This window comes from Cinclus cinclus, chromosome 7 (genome assembly GCF_963662255.1).
Source record: "Cinclus cinclus chromosome 7, bCinCin1.1, whole genome shotgun sequence".
In the NCBI taxonomy this organism is placed as follows: Eukaryota; Metazoa; Chordata; class Aves; order Passeriformes; family Cinclidae; genus Cinclus; species Cinclus cinclus.
In genome coordinates, this window is record NC_085052.1 from 32,182,609 (window position 1) to 32,202,024 (window position 19,416).

Here is a 19,416-nt window from a genome sequence, read left to right on the forward strand (position 1 = left end):
CCTGTGTGTCTCTGGTCCTTGTGCATGTGGCTGTCAGTGTTCTATCAAGGATTTGCAATGATATGTGACTGTATCTCTTTCTGTCCATCCTCAGTCAGGGCATCCCACCAAACAAAAGGCTGAAAACAGAGCGGAATCCCCTGGCTGGCTTCAGAGGTGGAACAGCACCTGTAATAATCTCCAGATAATTAAGTCAGATGGCTGCCAGCCTTACTTGATTTTTCCTTTTCCATCATGCTGGGTTGAGGGTTCATTTTTAACTCTCACCCTCTGGGGCTACCCATGGTAAACAGGCACACTGTTCTGTGTGTAAAGAGAAAGACAATATTAGCCAATAAGCTTACTGTCTAATGTCTTAAACTGAAAAGGAAAAATTGTTCCAATCAAACAGAATTAAATTCTTCGGCATTTCTTCTGCAGGGGGAGAAATATCCATTTCCACTTTTGGGTTCATTTCTAAATGAAACATTTATGAAATATCTGTTATTTTACAAAGGCTGGAAGTCCCAGTTTTGTCCAGTTTGGTGAGTGTATGGAATCTCTCCTGCCAGCATCCTCCTGCTGCTGGCAGGACAAGAATAGCAGACTAGAGATTCACCTGATCTCCCATACTTTGAAGAAGAGCAGCCACCTTAGTGGCTGTCAGCTGAGGTTTAACTTGTTCATTGGAACTCTGGGCAGTGCTCAGTCCTAGTTGTAGGACTACAGCTATGCACAACTCAGCCCTACAAGGGAACCAGCTGCTCTTTGGCTGCAGTCTGGTATCAAACTGACTCATTCTGGTGTCACGGGAGCTTCACTTAGCTTGCTTCTGGGGCTCAGTCTGTCAAATACAAAATCTTTTCCTGGTAAGTGGAGTCACTGGAAACTAAACTCTTTGAACTGCACTTGTCCATTGGTTGCAATGTTGCATGTTTTGATCTGGGCATTTATCATACTGTAGCAGCACTTCAGGCTGGCTGTACAGAGATTTTGGGAAGATTTAGTCTTTGTGAGGAAAGCCTTTAAGATTAAAAGGTGCAAGGACTAAATGTCACTGTGATTAATAACAGAGACAGAAAGTACTGAAACTTTCTAAATAATAGATAACATGATATCTATTTGCTTCACTGTACTCTCTAGACCTTTGCAAGACCCTTTTGAAAACATGAATGGATGAAAAAAAAAGGCATTCTCTGCACTGTGTATGCACGTCCCATGGGCATGCATGTATACATGTGCATGTTTGTACATACTTAGATGTATACATGCATGTAACATCAGGGTTTTTGTATCTGTAGGTACCACACAAAAATTTAAGGATTTGTGATGTTTTAATACAGTGACAGCTGTGTCACCTTTTTTTTTTTTCCTTTTTATACATTGTAAACCAACCCAAAAATGACATCCATTAGCCCAGCGATTTTTTGCTGTGGCTTGGTACTTACATTGTCTGCTCTTCTCTGATGAGAAGCTTTGGTGGTGAGATGCCATGAACAGACGTGCACACTCCTCTCTTGGTGGTGCTTCCCTCACTTAACTTCACGCCTCTCTCCTTTCTTCCCCTCCCTTCCCTGTGGAACCTCACTCTTGCATAACCCAGCACGGACTTCACGGAGCGTTTCAACCCCAATGTCCTGAAGGACTCTGCCCTGTCTACCCACAAACCCATTGAGGTGAAGGGCCTTGGCGGCAAGGCTACCATAATTCACGCACAGTATAACACCCCGATCAGCATGTATTCCCAGGATGCTATCATGGATGCAATTGCAGGCCAGGCACAAGCCCAGGGTGGAGAATTTGCTGGGTAAGGTTATTTCCTTCTGTGGAATGCTCTTTCTCTGCATGGTACTTGTAACATCCCTACCTGCATGACACATTTGCTTCTCCTGGACTCTTTGTTTTTTCCTTAGGTATATTACACGTGAAAAATGTGTATCAATCCTAGATAGTATCCAAAAGCACTTCCATGTTTTGAAGTTAAAAGGATGGATCACTAGAAAATCATAGCATGGTTTGTTGTTGGAAGGGACCTTAAAGATCATCTAGTTCCAACCCCCCTACCAGGGGTTGGTACTTAAATTAAGGTCAGGGGCACCTTAATTTAACCTAGCTATTTTGGTATCCTCCTAGAACTGGTAAATCCCACAAAAATATATCTAATGCTCTGTATAGGATATCGGATGGCTTTTCATTCCTGAAAACCATGATTTATAACAGTCAGTATTATATGCATAGCTTAGAAAGGATAGAAAGAGGGTGCGGAATTTTTATTGAGACATGAAGAATGCAGAATATTTGTTTAGTGCTGGCTACCATTTTATTCTTCAGAATGGAGTGTTTTGCTGTATTTTTTTCCCTATCCCCAGTTTACATGCAGTACATGTATTTTACACAGATCCTTTGGACTATGGCAAAATCCACTGATCTTTAATAACTCTGCTTTTCCTATGCATGTTTCTAGAAATCTTATCTGATTAACTTATCCAGAGTTGTAATAACCTTACTGAAATTACACATGCAATAGATTTAGCCAGGTTTCTCTCTTACCGGGTGCACTTCTACCCAAAATAGAAATGGCCTTCCTTTGGTATGACACCAAAATAGAGATATAGCAACACTTTTTTATGTAGTTTCCTTCCATTTGTTAGCTGAAGGCTTATTCAAAATGGGGATGGTTTGTGCTCCCTTTTGCTGGCTACTTTTCTCTCTTTTTCATAATTATTTTTCTTTTCTGCTAACTTTTTGCACCAATATTGTTCATCACAGCTCCCCCTCATGATGAATCACAAGCAATACCTTTAGCTAGCTTTGGCCATGACTCAGTGAATCTCCACAGGTGTTGAGTAGAGTCATATTTCCACTTAGTGAAGTACAAAGTTCATTTGTGTTCTTTATAAGGGTTCACATGCTTCATAAGCATGGATTATAGGAGACATTTTATGATACATTGGCACTTTCTATTAAATACTATAGCATTATATGATACAAATAGTAACGTTTAAAAATTTTATCTATTAAAATGATCAGATTATTATAAAGTTAATGCTGAATATGTGGATCCTTTTCATTTTATAAGTTTCCTTTAGTTTCCTCTGTGATACAAGTCCTAGTTAAGATTATACTTAACATGGAAGTATTTGTATGAGAAGGTTTTAATATTGAAGCAGACCAAATTGTGTGCTGATTCATTTTGTCTCAATTATCAGCCCCTAATTTGGTCTTGGTTCTTAGTTAATAATCTTAATCCTTTTCATTTGCCCACAAGTGTCTGTAGGGTGGTAATCACACTCAGACTGCATATCTAAAGAGCAGACAGCAGCTGGAAACAGTTTACTTATTTTATCAGTGATGAAGGACAGACAGGCTTAAGATAAGGATTCATTTTCTTATCTTAGTTTGACCATTTGAAATCAGTGATGTTGTAACCTCATGAGATTAGAGTCAGGCTCTTGTCACTTAGAAATAAGCCACACTTACTGGATCACCATGGAAAACATAAAAGGAAGGACAGAATTATTCATACTCAGAAACTTAAGGGTAGAAAATTTTGAACGCCCTGACTTCATATGTTTTCCTACTCTTTGTTTTTCTGTTTTAATTGATCTTACCAAACCAAGAACCAAGAGTTAGGTGGCTGCAGTAAAGCCATGTGGATGGTGCATTTTGTGTACATTTCTGTCAAACCACTTCTAAATTCCATTAGGCAGTTTTAGGCAAATTCACAAGTTGTATAAAGACATAAATCCAGCACCTTTATGGGGAATAAGATCTGGTGGTTGAAATAGCAGAATCAATAATGTGATTGTACAAACTAAGGTCTTGTGTATCCTCTGCAATAAATCAGCTTGGCTGACTGGTAAATTACTAGTTTACATGAACTTTTGTTTGTTGGGTTGTGGGGTTTTACCTCTTAGAGCTTTTTTTAAAAATTGCTGGAATCCATCTAATACCTGATGTCACAATATTTGGTTGTATGCCTACATCAGGAGTAGAACACCACAGTGTTCTTAAGTTTTTACTTAATATCTGCTGAAATTAAATCTCCATAATGACTCCAGGGAGTGACTTACATATTAAACCATAGTTTATCATGAACTCCAAAAAATAAAATTCCACTGCTACCTATTCAGCGAGGTTTGACTGTCTTTAAAGCTTGTTTTAATGTTAAGAATGTGTGACTTAAATGATGATAAGAAAAAGGAAAATATTTTTATTGACTCCTACTAGAATACCTTAGGCTCTAGAATAAAAACCCCCAACAGCTCTAACCCGTTTGAGAAGAGTTGTTTTTTTTTTCAGTAGCATCAATTCAAAGTAATATGCTTCAAGATGCATGATATTGCTGCACATCCACACCCAGATGGAAAGAAATTAAATTACAAAGAGGTGTAACAGAGGTATTAACATGGTTATGTGCATCTTTAGGCTGTCTGTAAGAATCAACTGTCACATTTAGGTTTATGAAATGCTCATAATCAGCAGTGCACTCTATTTTACACTTCCATGCTGAGTGGCTCATATGTCCTAGTTATTCATCCACAATATAATTATGTTTTTTTAAAAAATAATAAGGTCTGCTGAATTAAAGATGGACTTGGAAATACTCCAATGTATTGCATTAATTTAGTTCAATTTATATGAGCATGTTTTGCTCTGCTGGGGAGGTTAATTCACCAAGCTCCATTTCCTGCCTTAATCATCTACCATAAGGGTATTAATATGTCATATTAATGCCACACATTGCTACTGTGAGATTTGTGGTCCAGCCTCCAGCTCTAGTTTTTTTAACAATGCTTGAGTTAATGGCATATCTGTACATAAACCTTTGAATTACTTTTTTGTACATTGGTCATAATAGAAGAAGAAAGCATTTGAACTCTAGAGGATTTAAACAGAGGAATTTGAACTGTCTGTGGCTGGCATGCCTCTGCTGCCACAGTGGTCTGTGGTTGAAATCAGCAGCACTGTCTATCCAGTGGTTTATTGTTCACTCTGGAACAGTGTTCATATAGGAAATTTGCTGTCCCATACAACAGGTTTTTAAGCTTCAGCAAGATTAAGAAAGTGTGGGGATATAAAGTTAACTGTTGGCTCACATCAGGCAGTCACTTCTTGTATTCATACAGTGGCAGGTTCTGGGTCTGAAGCACCCTGAAGCACCTTAGGGACTTGAAAACAGGGCCACCTTTTGGGGAACATTACTGTGACAGAACTTTCAGCATAGCCAAGTGTCAGAACAGCAGCAAAACAGTCCCGAGGGTATTGCTGTGACTTTTCTGTTGGTGTTACAGAGAATCTCTTTTCCATGCAAAGACTATTCCTGCAGAAGGCTGGAGAAGGCAGAACTCACTCCCGGGCTTTCTTTCCTGCCTCATCAAGCCCTTCACCCACGAAGGGCCGTGATGGGCCAGAAGAAAAGGACTCTCTCCCCTGTTCCACCTAAAGAAGGCTATGGCACCACTTTGTCCATTGCTGCACACAGGAGCAGCACTGATGGAAGCCATTGATGGCACAGCCGTCCCAAGATAAACAAGTCTGCATTTTGCCTTCTGTACCTGCTAGCTGTACCTTGGATATTGTAAGGAGTGTGGTCTAGGAAACATGAGCTAAAAAAGGAGCTGGAAAATGCTGCTTCCTCCTACAGGCCATCTTTCACACTGGGGGATTTTTTTACATAACTTTAATTTGTGGCAGAGCTTAAACAGGGGAGTCAAGTTTTTCTCTAAATTCACCTTTCTAAGATGTGTTCCACCCAACAGCTGACTGTGCTGAAACACACACAAAAAAAAACTTAACTGGGGTTTGTACTTTGGTGGCTCCTCAAGAAAGTGAGAAGTTTGCATTTTTGGGGTTTATGAAGAGCATAAATGCACACTATTATGTTCAAATCCATCAAACCAATGTGTATTACACAGTGCTGAAGAAGAGGAGAGTGTCAGCTGGGAAACACTGATATTTAAAGCACTCTACCTGGTAGCATTTTTCATCCCACTGTATGTAGGATGTAAGACATACTTCCTGGTGTTCTCATGATTCCTCTCAGGCTTTCAAATCACAGACCAAACTTCTCTGTAGATTTTCTCTACACAGTGGTATCTTAGAGAGCACTAACTTTGAGCCTGAGCCAAGGAAGCAACTGTTGGACCAAATGACCCCTAACTTTTAGCAGAACTGTCTCTCAGTTTTCATGAAGTTGAGCTTGCTGCTTGCAGAGCTCTTTATGGAATAGCATAAAGCTGTTACAATAAATCACTTGCTTCATAAAATAGACCTTTTTTTTAGAGCAGCAATGGAGCCAAGTTGCTCCACGCACACATCATCCCCACAGTGTATATTTCTGCAGCTCTTTTAAGAGTTAATTTTAATTCTGCTATGCATAAGTTATTTTCACTGGGGGAAAAAACCTGTTAAGTTAGCCTGCATCATTAACCAAAGAGAGGTTACCTCACTTGTGCTACAGACCTGTGTAGCTTTGATTTTAGTTGTGTACAACTGGATATATCACTTCTGCAATTAAAGCATGTTTTAAGACCCTGAGATACATTCTGTCATTAAAGATTTCAGATACTACTTATATATGCAAGTCTTGAGTGCAAGTCTAGACTTCCTGTACTTCACATGTTTAGTAGACAATGAATCCAGACTACGGCAGATGGAAGTTTAACCCAGTTTGAAAAATGAACATCTCTAGAAAAAGCTATAAAAGTCTACCACATTATTTTTATAATGTAATATGGGTTTAATTCTAACTGTGTCCTTAAGGTACACTGGCCCAACACTGTAATTTAAAGAAAACATAAAACAATACCAACTTGGAGTGATTTTTTTGTAAGGAATAACATGGAAAAAAAATGGTCAGAGGAATAAACGTTTTTGCCTGGCCTACTCTTCTTTATTATTATTCTATCATATTACCCTAATCACTCTAAGCTTGTGTTCCTGCATTGGCTGAGGAATCACGAACAGGTATTTCCAAGCAGATTTGAATGATAACATGCCCTTTCAGAGACAGAACAAGCCAAAATTGATCTATTGTATCTTATTAAGAAGTGATCACTTTAAAGCCATGTTGGGGATGGCTGGGTGAGAAACTGAGACCAGAGAGCTGCTTCCAACATTTCCCTTTCTGAATTGCAGTACCCTCCCTATAAAGGATCCTCACGTAGACAGTGCCTCTCCGGTGTATCAGGCTGTGCTTAAAACTCAGAATAAGCCTGAGGATGAGAACGAGGACTGGAGCCGTCGCTCTGCCAACCTGCAGTCCAAGTCCTTCCGCATCCTTGCCCAGATGACTGGGACTGAGTACAGTAAGTTGAATGACAAAACATCCCCCCTCGTCCTGATTTTAGATTCATGTCTTTCCTCACTGCCCTGGTGTTTGCCACTCAGATTGGATACTCAGGGAAGACGCATGTCCAGGCTCATGTAGTTGTCAGCAAGGATGAAGATCTTGATTTGTAACTTGAGGGAACTCAGAAATCAAAGTGAACAATGCTATATTATGCATTATAAAGAAAATCTTTGATCTGCCAGGGTTCTTAAAAGTATAAGACTGTACAGTAAGCTAGCATTTGGGACCCCATATTCATTCCTACTTACCAGTCGAGTCTCTGCAGTGCAATCTTTGGGTTTCCTGCAGCCTAAACATACAGAGCTGTCCATTCTTTAGACAAAAATTATAAACAAGCCATGTCTCCTGTAACAATCTTTTATAGAAGTGACTTCCGAAGGTCAAAAAAGAAATCATGAATCACCATTTGTGTGGAATCTATGGCTCTGTCAGCTCTGTTATCTAAACCTAGATCTGATACAAACATCCCAGAGTTTGACTTTGTTGTTTGTTACCTATGGAAATGTTTTTATGGCTACCTGGTACTAAGCTCACAGGTGGTTTCTGATGTAGAAAAAGGAAGGTCAGGGCCTTTTCCCACATCAAGGGGAAATATTTATTATTTCCTTCCCTCATTAATATGCTGCTGCTGTCTCTCCTGCTTTGTCAAAAACATCAGGACCTCTCTGTAAAATCATTGCCCACAGCTGTGAAACACTGCTAATAATGAATGGGAAAGTATTTTTAATAGCTACCTTCCTCCTAACATCCTCCTTCCTGTCCCTAGGGAACTGCTCCTCTTCATGATGTTCATACAAATTCCACTGCTGCAAAGTCAGTGTGAATGTACCTTTAGATAGGCTTTTGATAAGTTTCTAAAGAATATAAAATAGCATAAATCTAATTCCTTTCTTTCTGTTTTTTAATTGAATTTTTTTTTCTACAGTGCAAGATCCAGACGAAGAAGCCCTGAGGAGGTCAAGGTAGGCAACTCCCTTTGAAATATACAGCTTTCTCCTTCCTGATAACCCAATAATGTTTTAAAATGGCATTAATATGAACTTCCTCTACTATATTTTTGTTCTAAAATATTCTAACACATTTACTTAAAAATCACTAAAATTAAAAAGCTATCATTGAGAGGCATTTGAATGAGAAGGATAACAAATCAGCACGTTTTTAGGATAAAAAGTGCAAAATTGCTGAAGTTTGTGTTCAAATCTGAATACTCTGCTCATGCAACTTTCCTGTACTTTACTGGGTGTGTGAATGTGATGAGTTCCAAGCCCTGTGTAACTACTTGAATGTGTAAGTGGATAAAAATATATAATGTTGTGATAGCACTGAAATTTGTGAGCAATTTATTTGGATGACCCTGTAACTGACATTTGATTCTCCTTAAATGATATGGATAAGGAGTTGTTTCCATTTATACCCATAATAATTAGTTTATGTTTTGTTTGGAATAAATGTGACCTAAATTTGTAGAATATGGAAGCACAGGACTGCTTTTGCTAATGGATAAATATATTTGTTTCATACAATGTATCAAAAACACTGAAAAAGTGGATATTTTCAGAGATATAATATGGAATTAAAGATTTATCATCATCCTGCATAGCCAGGAAATAGATGTATTAAAGATTCTTACATCGAGCTTAAAAACTGCAGTTGAATCAGGAGCATTCTGCATGCAATCCTTATTTTCTGTTTGCATACTTCAAATCCCTGTTTCACTTTAGCTGCTCTAAGCTGCCAGCTGGGTTTGTGATGTGTTTGGTACTCAATCCACCTCTTCTTTTTCTACTTTATATTTCACTGCCCTGTGGTTCTGAGCTTTTGATCACAGTGCGGGTTAAAATGTTGAATCAGTGAGAAAGATATCTGCTGTCTTCCCTGTGAGAATACAAGAATGCTTTCAGTTGGGGTTTGCTATAAACACCACAATACTGCAGTTCGCCCAAGTTCATGGCTGGGTGCCCGAACATCAGGCTTGACATTATAGCCCTCAGGGATTTATTTCTTCCCTCAAATGTGCAAGTCTAATTCTCATTACATGTATTGTGCATTATCTGTTTTGATGTAATAGCACACATCCAAATCCTTATTATGATGGGATTTAAAGCTGAACTTAGTAGTGCCTCATTCATATCTGAGAGTAATATGTGGTTTTAAAGAAATAATCTTTCTAGGTGAAATCTGTGGCTTTGGAAAATACAAAATAGTGGAAACTTTACATGGTATGAGATATGTTGACAATAATTATCTGATAACACATCAACACATGTAAATTGCACATTCTAGCCAGTGTAACTCCAAGTACATGATTAAATCCACTGTGCTTTGCATATTTTCTGCAGTCTTCAGGTATATCACTGTGTTATCCTTTTCTTGCCCAAGGATGCTTCTGGTTACGTTTAGGCACAGCAGGACAGTTTTCAGGTGTGCATTGATAGTAGAAGCATAAGGGAGCATATATAGGTAGTTACACAGGGACAGTGCAACTGGTGTAAGTTCTGGTGCAAGGAATGAAATGGGGTCTCCTTCCTACCCCACTGACGGTGCTGGCAGCACTTGGGTGCTCGATACCCACCTCAAACATTGGACACGCTCCTCTGGGGATTTGGCAGCAGGGTCCTGGCCGTGGAGGCATCCATCACTGTGGCCTCAGGCAGGCTGTGAGCAATCTCTCAGGTTCTTTCTCTTGTCTCCTTGTGTCAGCTCCTCAGTGTAGCCAGCAGGAACTGCATGCAATGGCGATCACGTTTCTTCCAAACACTTAGGAGTGGGGGCAGGAAAGATGTAGCTTATATTTGGCAGAACTGTTTTATATAAAAATAGTCACTTTTAGATAGCTGTTTCCAACTTCATGAGATACGTTTTTTAAAAACCCATAAACTTGGGAATTTTCAGGTGGCAGAATATTGCTTTCAGTTAATGTTAATGAGTGTGTTGCATGACTATCCTTTGCTCATGCTCCTGCTATTTTGAAGGCACACATAAAAGTATAACTTGCTATGAAAACTTTTCATTGCTGGTGTGATGATTGTGGAAGACTTTCTGGAGAGACGGGACCCATTTCAAGCCAAACAGATGTTTCTGAATACTTTTTCCATTAATGGAGGGGTAATATCTTGAAAGCCGTAAGGCAGTTCTTAAATTACATGTCAAAGCCACTGGAGCTGGTACATTCTGGTGTAGCTGGGAAAAAGTACCATCAGAAAGTTTCAGATAGGAATATTTTATATCTCTTAATTACCTAAAAGCATAAAAATAGTTTGAGAAGTAATACATCAGGACTCCTTTAGGACTGTTACTTGCATGGCACTGTGTTATTAAGCACAAAAGGCTTAGAAATATCAGTGAACTTGTTGGCATTTATTCTGTTTATTGTTTTGTGCTTTCCTCAGCCTGAGGAGTGAAACCAGCCCAGTCTGCTCCTTTCTGTTTGTCTGGTTTCACTCGCAAGTTCCCCTGCATTAACACAATTAATTGTCTTGTGTTTTGAGTGTAAATAATAAGGAAAAAATGACCTTGTTTGCAATGACTGCAAAAGGTTTTGCAAATAACAAGAACATTTTATTTTTCATTCTGTTTGATATACTTCTCCTTGACTGTGCTATCATCTCACATCCTCCTTTTTCCTCTTTTTGTGTACAAAAACTGAATTTAAACTATAGAGCATCTAGGAAAGATTAAATCCTGAGAGGTGCTGAACATGACTCGACCACCCCAGTCCACAGTCAAGGGTGGGAGGAGGTGGCCAATACTTCACAGGACTCTGCTTTGAAAATCCCTGTTCTGTTTGTGACACAAATGACCAGGAATATCTTTGCAAATGTCAACACTAATACTCACTAATTCTGAGGAAGCTACAGAAAAGTACTGCTGAAACCTGGAGCTGGTGGTCCTTGAAGGCAGGACTACATGTTATATATGGGTTGGCCTAGGTGTTACAGAATGGAAAATATTTGCATTCATTTTGCACTTGTACGAGTTAACTTTCACTGACTCCTCAGTTGCGTTAGAGGGAGGGAAAAGCCAAGAGAAACTGCTGGGAGGAAAACAATGGAATTACACTGCATTTCTAGCAAAAGCAGCCCTGTAATACCAAGCACAAGTCAAAGAATAAGAAGTTATATCAAGTTACTTCTCGGAAATAAACCACTGCAAAACCTTTTACACACGATCCAAAAAGCGTCACCCGGCCTTCACTATGCTGATTTGAGAGCTGAGGAAAAAATCCAAATAAATTGCCACTGCCCTAGTTGTAAGGCAAGGGAGTGGTAGCCATGGTCCCTAATCCCTTTCTTTCTCCCTCCTTTCTTTCTTCTGTGTACGTGTGTCTCTCTCTGTCTCTGTCTCTCTCTTTCCTCATGCCACAGGGAGAGGTTTGAAACGGAACGTAACAGCCCACGCTTTGCCAAATTGCGCAACTGGCATCACGGCCTGTCCGCGCAGCTCCTTAATGTTAAAAGCTAAGCGCCCCCAGTCCGAGGGCAAACACCAGAGAGTCACTGTGGCACTGCCTGCTGGCCTCAGATAGAGCCTAGCGTGCCACTCGGGCAAGGACGTACTGCTAGGCGCTAGGTTTCTGCTGTTAGCCATTCACTGTCACCTGCAGTGAAATCATGGTACAGCCCAGGGCATGCTCTTCATGGTAAAGTAGTTTAGCTTTTTTTTCTTTATTATCTCAAACTTCAGTATACAGCAAAACATCACTATTGTAGTCTCTTGACTTTAATTCTAGAAGAAAATGAGAGGGAAGTTCTTGACAGTATTTCTTTAGGAGGAAAAAGAATGAGATTTTCACAGTTTTACTGATGTAAAGATAATGAAGTAAGAGAAAGAAAGCTGAAAAGGAAAACTCATTGGCCTAGACTTTGCGTAATATATAACACAGTTTGCATAGCTGAATGATGCTGTTTGAAATAATATATTAGAATGTGAAGTTATATTTCAATATATTATACTGGCAGAAGTCATTTACTGAAACCATTGCTGTAAGTTTTGTGTTGGAAACTTTAATTTATCGTTATATAAAAGAGAGATAGCTGGGATTGCTCAGGATGTGCAAGGAAATGACATTTTGCTAAAGGTGATTTAGGAGTGAGAAGAATATATCACACTGCTGCTGCACTGAAGCTTTTAAAAGCATCTTGTAAGTTTTAAGGAATATGTTGCCCATTCTGTATTGCTCTTGCTTTGACTCACATTTTTTTCTGTATATAGCAGCATGCTTTATCTGAAATAAAAGGTTTTAAAACTAAAATAATGATGTGCCTGTTTTACACAGTACTTTATTCTATTTTAAAACAATAACTGCTTCAACTTATCATTGAAAGAAGGAGAACTTTTCTTTCCCAAATACAAAATTTGGTCAAAAAGCTTTCCTTTATTAGCTGTAATTATTGTTGACCTTTAAGTTTAAGTGAATTGGAATAAACCTGACAAAGCAGTTGAGTTAGGTACCTTTATTGTTATTGCCTTAGCAGTAATTCCAATCAAAGGCATTAATGCATGAGATCAGATTGAAACTAGTACACTTTTTTGCTGCTTCCAAATTTGTCTCAGCAGTCCATACTAGAGCCAAGTTCATTCAAACTCACATTTTTTTTCCTGTGTTATAGAAATAAGGAAAAGCTACTGTTCATGGAGAATTTTGCATGAATCAACCAAATACTGAAGTGTTTAAAGGATTATCATACATATATAAAAAACTAATTCTTCAGTATTACATAAGAGTACATAAACACTAATTCCTTTTAAAATGCACTTCATTTTTCTTAGCTTAACTTCAGGACATGCTACTTAATTCACAACTTGCATTTATATTTTCCTTCTGGGAACACAAATAGATTCCGACCCACACCATCTTATTAGTACCTAGAGTAAATCAGCATCACTGTGTGAAATCAGAGCAACATTTTAACTTTTCCTGATTGTTGCCAGGAGCAATCTTTGGTGAACCAAAGGGGTGGCGAATTTTACTTATGTCTGAGAAGTTTTGATAGAATTTAAAATATCAATAGGCAATTAGGATTTTTTCATAAACATTAAATGTACCTAAGTAAAACAATCTTCCAGTTCTAATTTTCAACCAAATTAGATGTTTGTATGAATAAGTAGTAGTACAGTCTCTTCATGGTAAAAGCAATTGTGTATCCTTAATGTATTATGAATGTAATACAGATACTGCTTGTTTCCAAGAGTCCTAGTGCATGTGTTGGAATGAAAATGTCTAGATTATATCTCAATGTTTACACCTAATGTTATTTTGAAAGGTATTTTCTAATTATAATTTTATCGGATATTAAATTAATGGAGATATAATTAAGGAATCCCTTCCCCTTAGCTCTTCTTCAGTGGTTTTAATGATACAAATTCAGTGCATATAAACTATGTAATCATATAGGGCAATAGTTTTAATCCTTTTTTCTGTAAGATACAAAATGGAATCTAACACTCTCCAAGCTTGTAGAATGTCAGTTCTTTATGCAGATACAGGGGGAACAAAATAGGAAAAAAATCTTGAATGTCTGGTAGCTTTTAGAATGTTTTCAATGTTAAAGACTTTTTGTGAAGGTGCCTTCATTATAATCCTTACAGCAAGATTTTTACTACAACCTATTTCCAATTGCTTGGTCCTGTCCCTTTTAAAAAATCTCACAAGTGATAGGCTTTTTGTGTTAAAACTGTCAGTCAAGTATTTCTATGTCATTTCTTTTTTATGTTTAGACTAGTAATTCCTCAAGTCTTATTCCTCAAAAATCTTCCTCTGTGTTGTCATGGCGATCTTCAAGTCCAGAAAATGAATGTTATGGATCTTTTTTTGTATAACTCTGAAGAGGCCTTGTTTTTGCTTCCTGAGGAAGAGGCAGACTTTGTCTACAAGGCAGAGAAATTGTCCTGGATTTTTCACACTGCTGCATATCATTGCTAACAAACTTGTAACAAACTTGGGCCTGATAAAATAAGCATTAAAGCTTTGAAAAAAAAAAAAAAGAGTAGCTTTGTTCTAGCAAAAGGGCGATCCTGGCCTATTACATTTTAGTATGTTCAGGCTTATCTCACTACATGTGGCTTCTGAATGACCAACCCCATCTTGCAGTGTTTCCTGAGCACTTGCAGAAATCTCCTGTTCCACACAGGAAAATCGGTCAAAATTAATGGCAGTGAGGCTTAAAATAGATTCCTGATGGAAGACTTGATGAGTCATATAATTCTTTAATGATGATAGGCAGGTCTATCTGTCCCACACTGAATATAATTTGATCTGTGACTGCTCTGCTGAGCAGAGGACAAGGGTTGGTGACAATACTGTCTTCTAAATAACATCTATGCCAAAAATAAAGTAAAACACAGGATGTCATATGCACCCCCTGCCCTTCCCAATATTTCCAGTAAAGCATAGTATTATAAGCAATTAATGAAGACACAGCAAAGCTGATGCCATTAGGAAATCAAAACCAAAAGGCCTTCCAGGTAAATCTGCTTGTCTGGTTATGGCACAGGGACATGTTCCTTTTCTGCTGTGGTACAAGGCTGTTTGATCTAAACTAACCTGTTTCCTGCTGCCCTTCCTCGTGCTCCAACAGCCCCCTGACCTCCTGCAGCGCTCAGTTTGCAGCAGAGGCACTGGCTGCATGCAGTGTGTGCTGACTGGGACGTGGCTGCAGTGTGGCTTTAGGAGAGTGGGTGTGACGACTTGGCCTCTCTTCCTTTCATGCATGACAAAACAGCAAAAGGAGAAAGGTTCTGTGGCTCCTTCCCTTGCCTCCCTCTCCTCATGCCGGCCTGCACAGGATGGACAGTATGGTTTTGCTAAGTAATACAGAGGTCGCTTCATTGCAGTTTCTCTCTCTTTATGCACAACCAGGAGGAGTGTATCTTCTATAGCAAGGAATGAGTATTTTTGGGACTACTTTTATCACTTTTGAAAAGTCCAACTCTTTCCTATTACAGAGCTTTCTGAAGCCTTCTTCTGGGGCAGAAGAAGTGACACCAATTTTTCACTTGTGCACTTTGGTTCCCACACTAGCTAAGTTGACTTTGTGGCTTCTTTAGCTGTGTCTACCATGAGCTTCAGTGACTGGGATTGCAATTATATGTATCAGAAACTTATATGAATCCTTACACAAATGAGTCTGCCAAGTTAAAAAGCCAGAATTTTGGTATGGTGCATGGTATTACCAAATAATTACTTTCTTTAATCAGTTTACCTTTAGTCAACAGCTTTCTGCAGGATACATGAAAATTAATTGACTAAAACTTGCTCTCAAGCACAACAACATCCTTGTTCTGTGGCTGCAGATCAAAGCCATCTGACACCACCAAGACAAGCTAAGTCATCCCGAGTTCCTTCCTTTGTTCACCAAAATTTCCAATGATTAACATTGCTGACCTGCCCAACTACCAAAAATCTCCTATGTGCTGTTCAAATTACCTGAATTGCTACTTTTGAAAGACATGCCCTATTTTTCCACAACAGCCTGTGAAATAAAGCAGATTTCTCTAGGGAGATTTCCCACTTAAGGAATTTAACAAAAAATAGTGAGCACAGCCATTTAATATCTTCTAATCGCCACTTACCTTTTAACACCTCAAGAGTGACAAAAGCGTAGGAATAATGAAATAACTCAATTGTCTCCATGGAATCCTGAGTGTCATCAGAAGCGAAAATTGATCAAATATAAAGTCTTTCTTCCTCAAAATACTCCTGGAAGTTCTATGGGAAAACAATTATTTAGACCTCTTAAATCCTTTGTTTCCAATTCAGTTCCCTGTAGAATAAATTGATCAAAGATAGTGTAAGCTACTGTCTATCCACTTGAATGTACCCACTTAAAATTAAAAGAGCGAAGCCTCCAAATGCAATTAGAAAATACCATTACACTTTTCTTAAACAGTCCATAGAAAAAGTAATGCATAAGTTAAAAGAGCCTGATAAAGCTGAAATTAAACTTTGGATGTGGGTGTCTGACCTTTATGTAGCATTATCTTTAACACATCAGTCTCCTGCACATTCTTGTCCATCATGTAACTTTTGCACGATCAAAAATGAACATTAACTTTAATTTCTACTGTGCAACCTTTGAAGTTTTCATGTGCATCCTTCAGCCGATGCAGGTGGCTAACCAAGACACCAATGCTGCCTTTCTCTCTGACTGCTGAGTCCAGCAAGGGAAAAGCAGTTCTAACATGCAGCAAGTTTTCCAACAAGCCTTGTAACTCAGAGGCACTCAGCTGGGGTCTGTGGATCATCAGCCTGGCTCACAGCTTTGCTCAGGGTGAGCTGGAGCACAGCACTGGCACTGCTTCCTTTTATTCTGCTTCTAAATTGCATTAACGTCAGCAAAATTACCCTAAATACTAATAGCTTCCTAATAATTCATTTCCATATAAACATTTGTTGTAGCTGACCCAGAATGTTATATTATTACAAATGAGACAAGGAAGGTAAGAAAATCCTTGAGAGGGTTTATGAAATTAACTTTAATCCACATTCTGAAAGAATGACAACAGTTCCAATTCATATCACTTAGTTATTTGGTTCAGGAACTGAACAGCACAGACACATTGCTGGGTTTCAGGCTCACAAACTTAGTTTAATGCCAATTAGAGGAAGTATGAATTTTCTTATCATCAATGTGCACAAATTAAAAAGTAGGTCTAAAAAACTACCCCATGAAAGTCAAACCTCTGAGTTCTTGTTCTTTTCCTCAGCTTCCCTGGAGAAAAGTGAAGTCACATAAGAAAGAACACTTCAGTGAGAGGGGAATCATCTCCAAGCGTACAAAACCCAAACTTGTTGTGCGTTGTTTTGTCTGTAGTGGTCACCAGCACAGACTGACAGTTTGGTTCCTGTGCTCAGGTGCCTAGTGGCAGATCCTGCACTTTGTAGTGGGGCTATAGAAAGCTACAGGGAAACTTTTAATTAAACTGAATTGCACACTTAAGGCCAAGATAGTGAATAATTATCTGAATTAAATCCCAGCTCTGATTGCTACACATGCTGAGAATTTTGCAGTCTTTGTTCTTATTGAAATGATATATTTACCAATAAGATAAAATTTAAAATTGGGGTTCATGTGCCAAATACCACAATGTGATAAAACTCTTGGGCAAGAGTTACCTTACCTTTCCCCAATGCTGATGCTGCTGTATGTCCAGCTGCATTTATTCTGTGACTGTTAAATTTAAGAGCAACTCTGTAAATACCACTAAAATGCATTCATAGGAGGGATTGGCTTGGATTTTAGTGAGCTGCTTTGATTGAGTTCTATACTATGTGTTGAGAATGAGCTGCTGGTTATTTTCCACTGAATCTATGATAATGCTTTGCCTATTCTGTGGCACTCTCTGCACAGACCGGGATACCCCTGTGAGAAAAGTATTTCCCTGTTTTGGAAAGCAGACATAGTAGGATATATTGCAATTGTTTTGGCGTGGGCTGCTCACATTCTTAACTACAGTGGCTGAAAAAGAGAGACTAGCTCTTCTACCCCTTTTTGTGATCTCAAGCTGAAGTGTTAACTAAACCAGCATGATAGTCACCTTCTGTCCTCTCCAGCTAACTGCCTGTCATTTCTTTGTTTGTCTTCTGGTGTCTTTGTTAAAATAACAAAAATATAGCATGGGGTAATGAAAGGCAAGCAACCTCAACAGTCATCTGACCATGGAAAAATTCTCGGCTGCAAATACAGAAAGGTAGAAATAGCCTCACTGGAACAGAACAGCAGCTAATCTAGCTCAGTGTCCAGTTTCCAACAGTGTCAGTGTCTCATGCCTCCAAGACAAAATATGTTTGGAAGGCAATTACAAAAAGCTTTCACAGAACTTTACTCCCAGACACCCTGTAAGAATTTCTTTTAAATTACTTTGTTAGTTCTACTTCTTAAAAGGAAATTTTATTTCTTGGAAAATAATGCTTATATAAATATAAATACCTCCTAGGATGAAAGTTATTTTAAGTCTGACTAGTCCTGCAAATCCACACTATTCTACTAGAAAAACAGAATTTTAAATTTCAATAAATATAGATCCTAATAATCTGTAGGTCTATTTCCCCTTTGAAAAAAAAGACTATTGTATGTCTGCAGACTCAGTAGAAGACTACTGGATTCTCCATACAGTAAAATACTGATAAACTGAACAGATATGTTTATTAAAAAATCTATAATACCTCATTAAAGAGGATGAACTGGATATTTTAAATACTTGACTGGAGTTTGGGAGCATTTATTTCTTTACACTTTTCTTTATTAGTTCTTTACACTGCTGTGGACTTTATTTTAGATCATGAACAGATCTATTTTTAGTCTCTAATTTTAAAATAAGAAGCGTAGTCTTGCTCCATGAGAGTATAGAGAAAAAACTCAATTAGAATCTTCACTTTTTGCTTCAGTACTGAAAGAGTTGAAGGACCATGTGGTCCCTTGAGACACCTCATATTTCTTATGTCATCTTCATTACACATCATATAATTCTGTCTCCACATTTTAGTGGAGTAGAGCAGAGCTTTTCAAGAGAGAGAGTCTGGATCTGTTACTATCTAAGAAGAAGGTGGATGGAAGGTGCTCCACCTCCACATTTCAGCTTGCCTGCTACATGTACATCTTGGGGAATCTTTTGCATTTCATTCCCAAAAATAGAGTAGAATGGGAAAGCATTTCAATATCCAGTACATTCAGTTCAGATTCCACATATTCATTTATTGAGAATTCTCTGAAGATTCTCCAGGCTATCTTTCGGGTCCAGTAGCACACACAAGCTTGGCTTGCAAATGACTTTTGCCTTCTGTTACTCAAACTATTGTAATTCTTGTTGGTGTGTGGGAGGGAAAGACTATTTCTATAATTTCACTCTGCCTTTAGCGCCATATCATGTAGCATATTTTATGAGAAGAAAACATTTCATAATTTCCACTCTATAATATTCTGTGTAATTGGGAAGACAGTATATTGCATAAATAAGTCTTATTTGAAATACAGGTCCAACATTTAATGAAATCTGTGGGAGTTGCACTGTTATCTCAGAACAGTCATTGACTGAGGCCATTCTATCAAAAGCCATTTCAGTGGGGACTAAAAACAACTGCAGAC

At 38.4% G+C, this 19,416-nt stretch overlaps 1 protein-coding gene across 2 annotated transcripts in view; it reads left to right on the plus strand.

Moving 5' to 3' along the window:
- Window positions 1–19,416, plus strand: part of LDB3 (LIM domain binding 3) — a 106,175-nt gene that overhangs the window by 58,413 nt on the left and 28,346 nt on the right. Inside the window, exons 5-8 of one of the 2 annotated variants that reach the window (XM_062496146.1) lie at window positions 1,583–1,786; window positions 7,120–7,289; window positions 8,259–8,295; window positions 11,698–11,794. In XM_062496146.1, the coding sequence (XP_062352130.1) occupies window positions 1,583–1,786; window positions 7,120–7,289; window positions 8,259–8,295; window positions 11,698–11,794 (508 nt within the window). Of the gene's footprint in view, window positions 1–1,582; window positions 1,787–7,119; window positions 7,290–8,258; window positions 8,296–11,697; window positions 11,795–19,416 lie in introns of those variants that run through there. The other variant, XM_062496145.1, reaches the window with a different exon arrangement.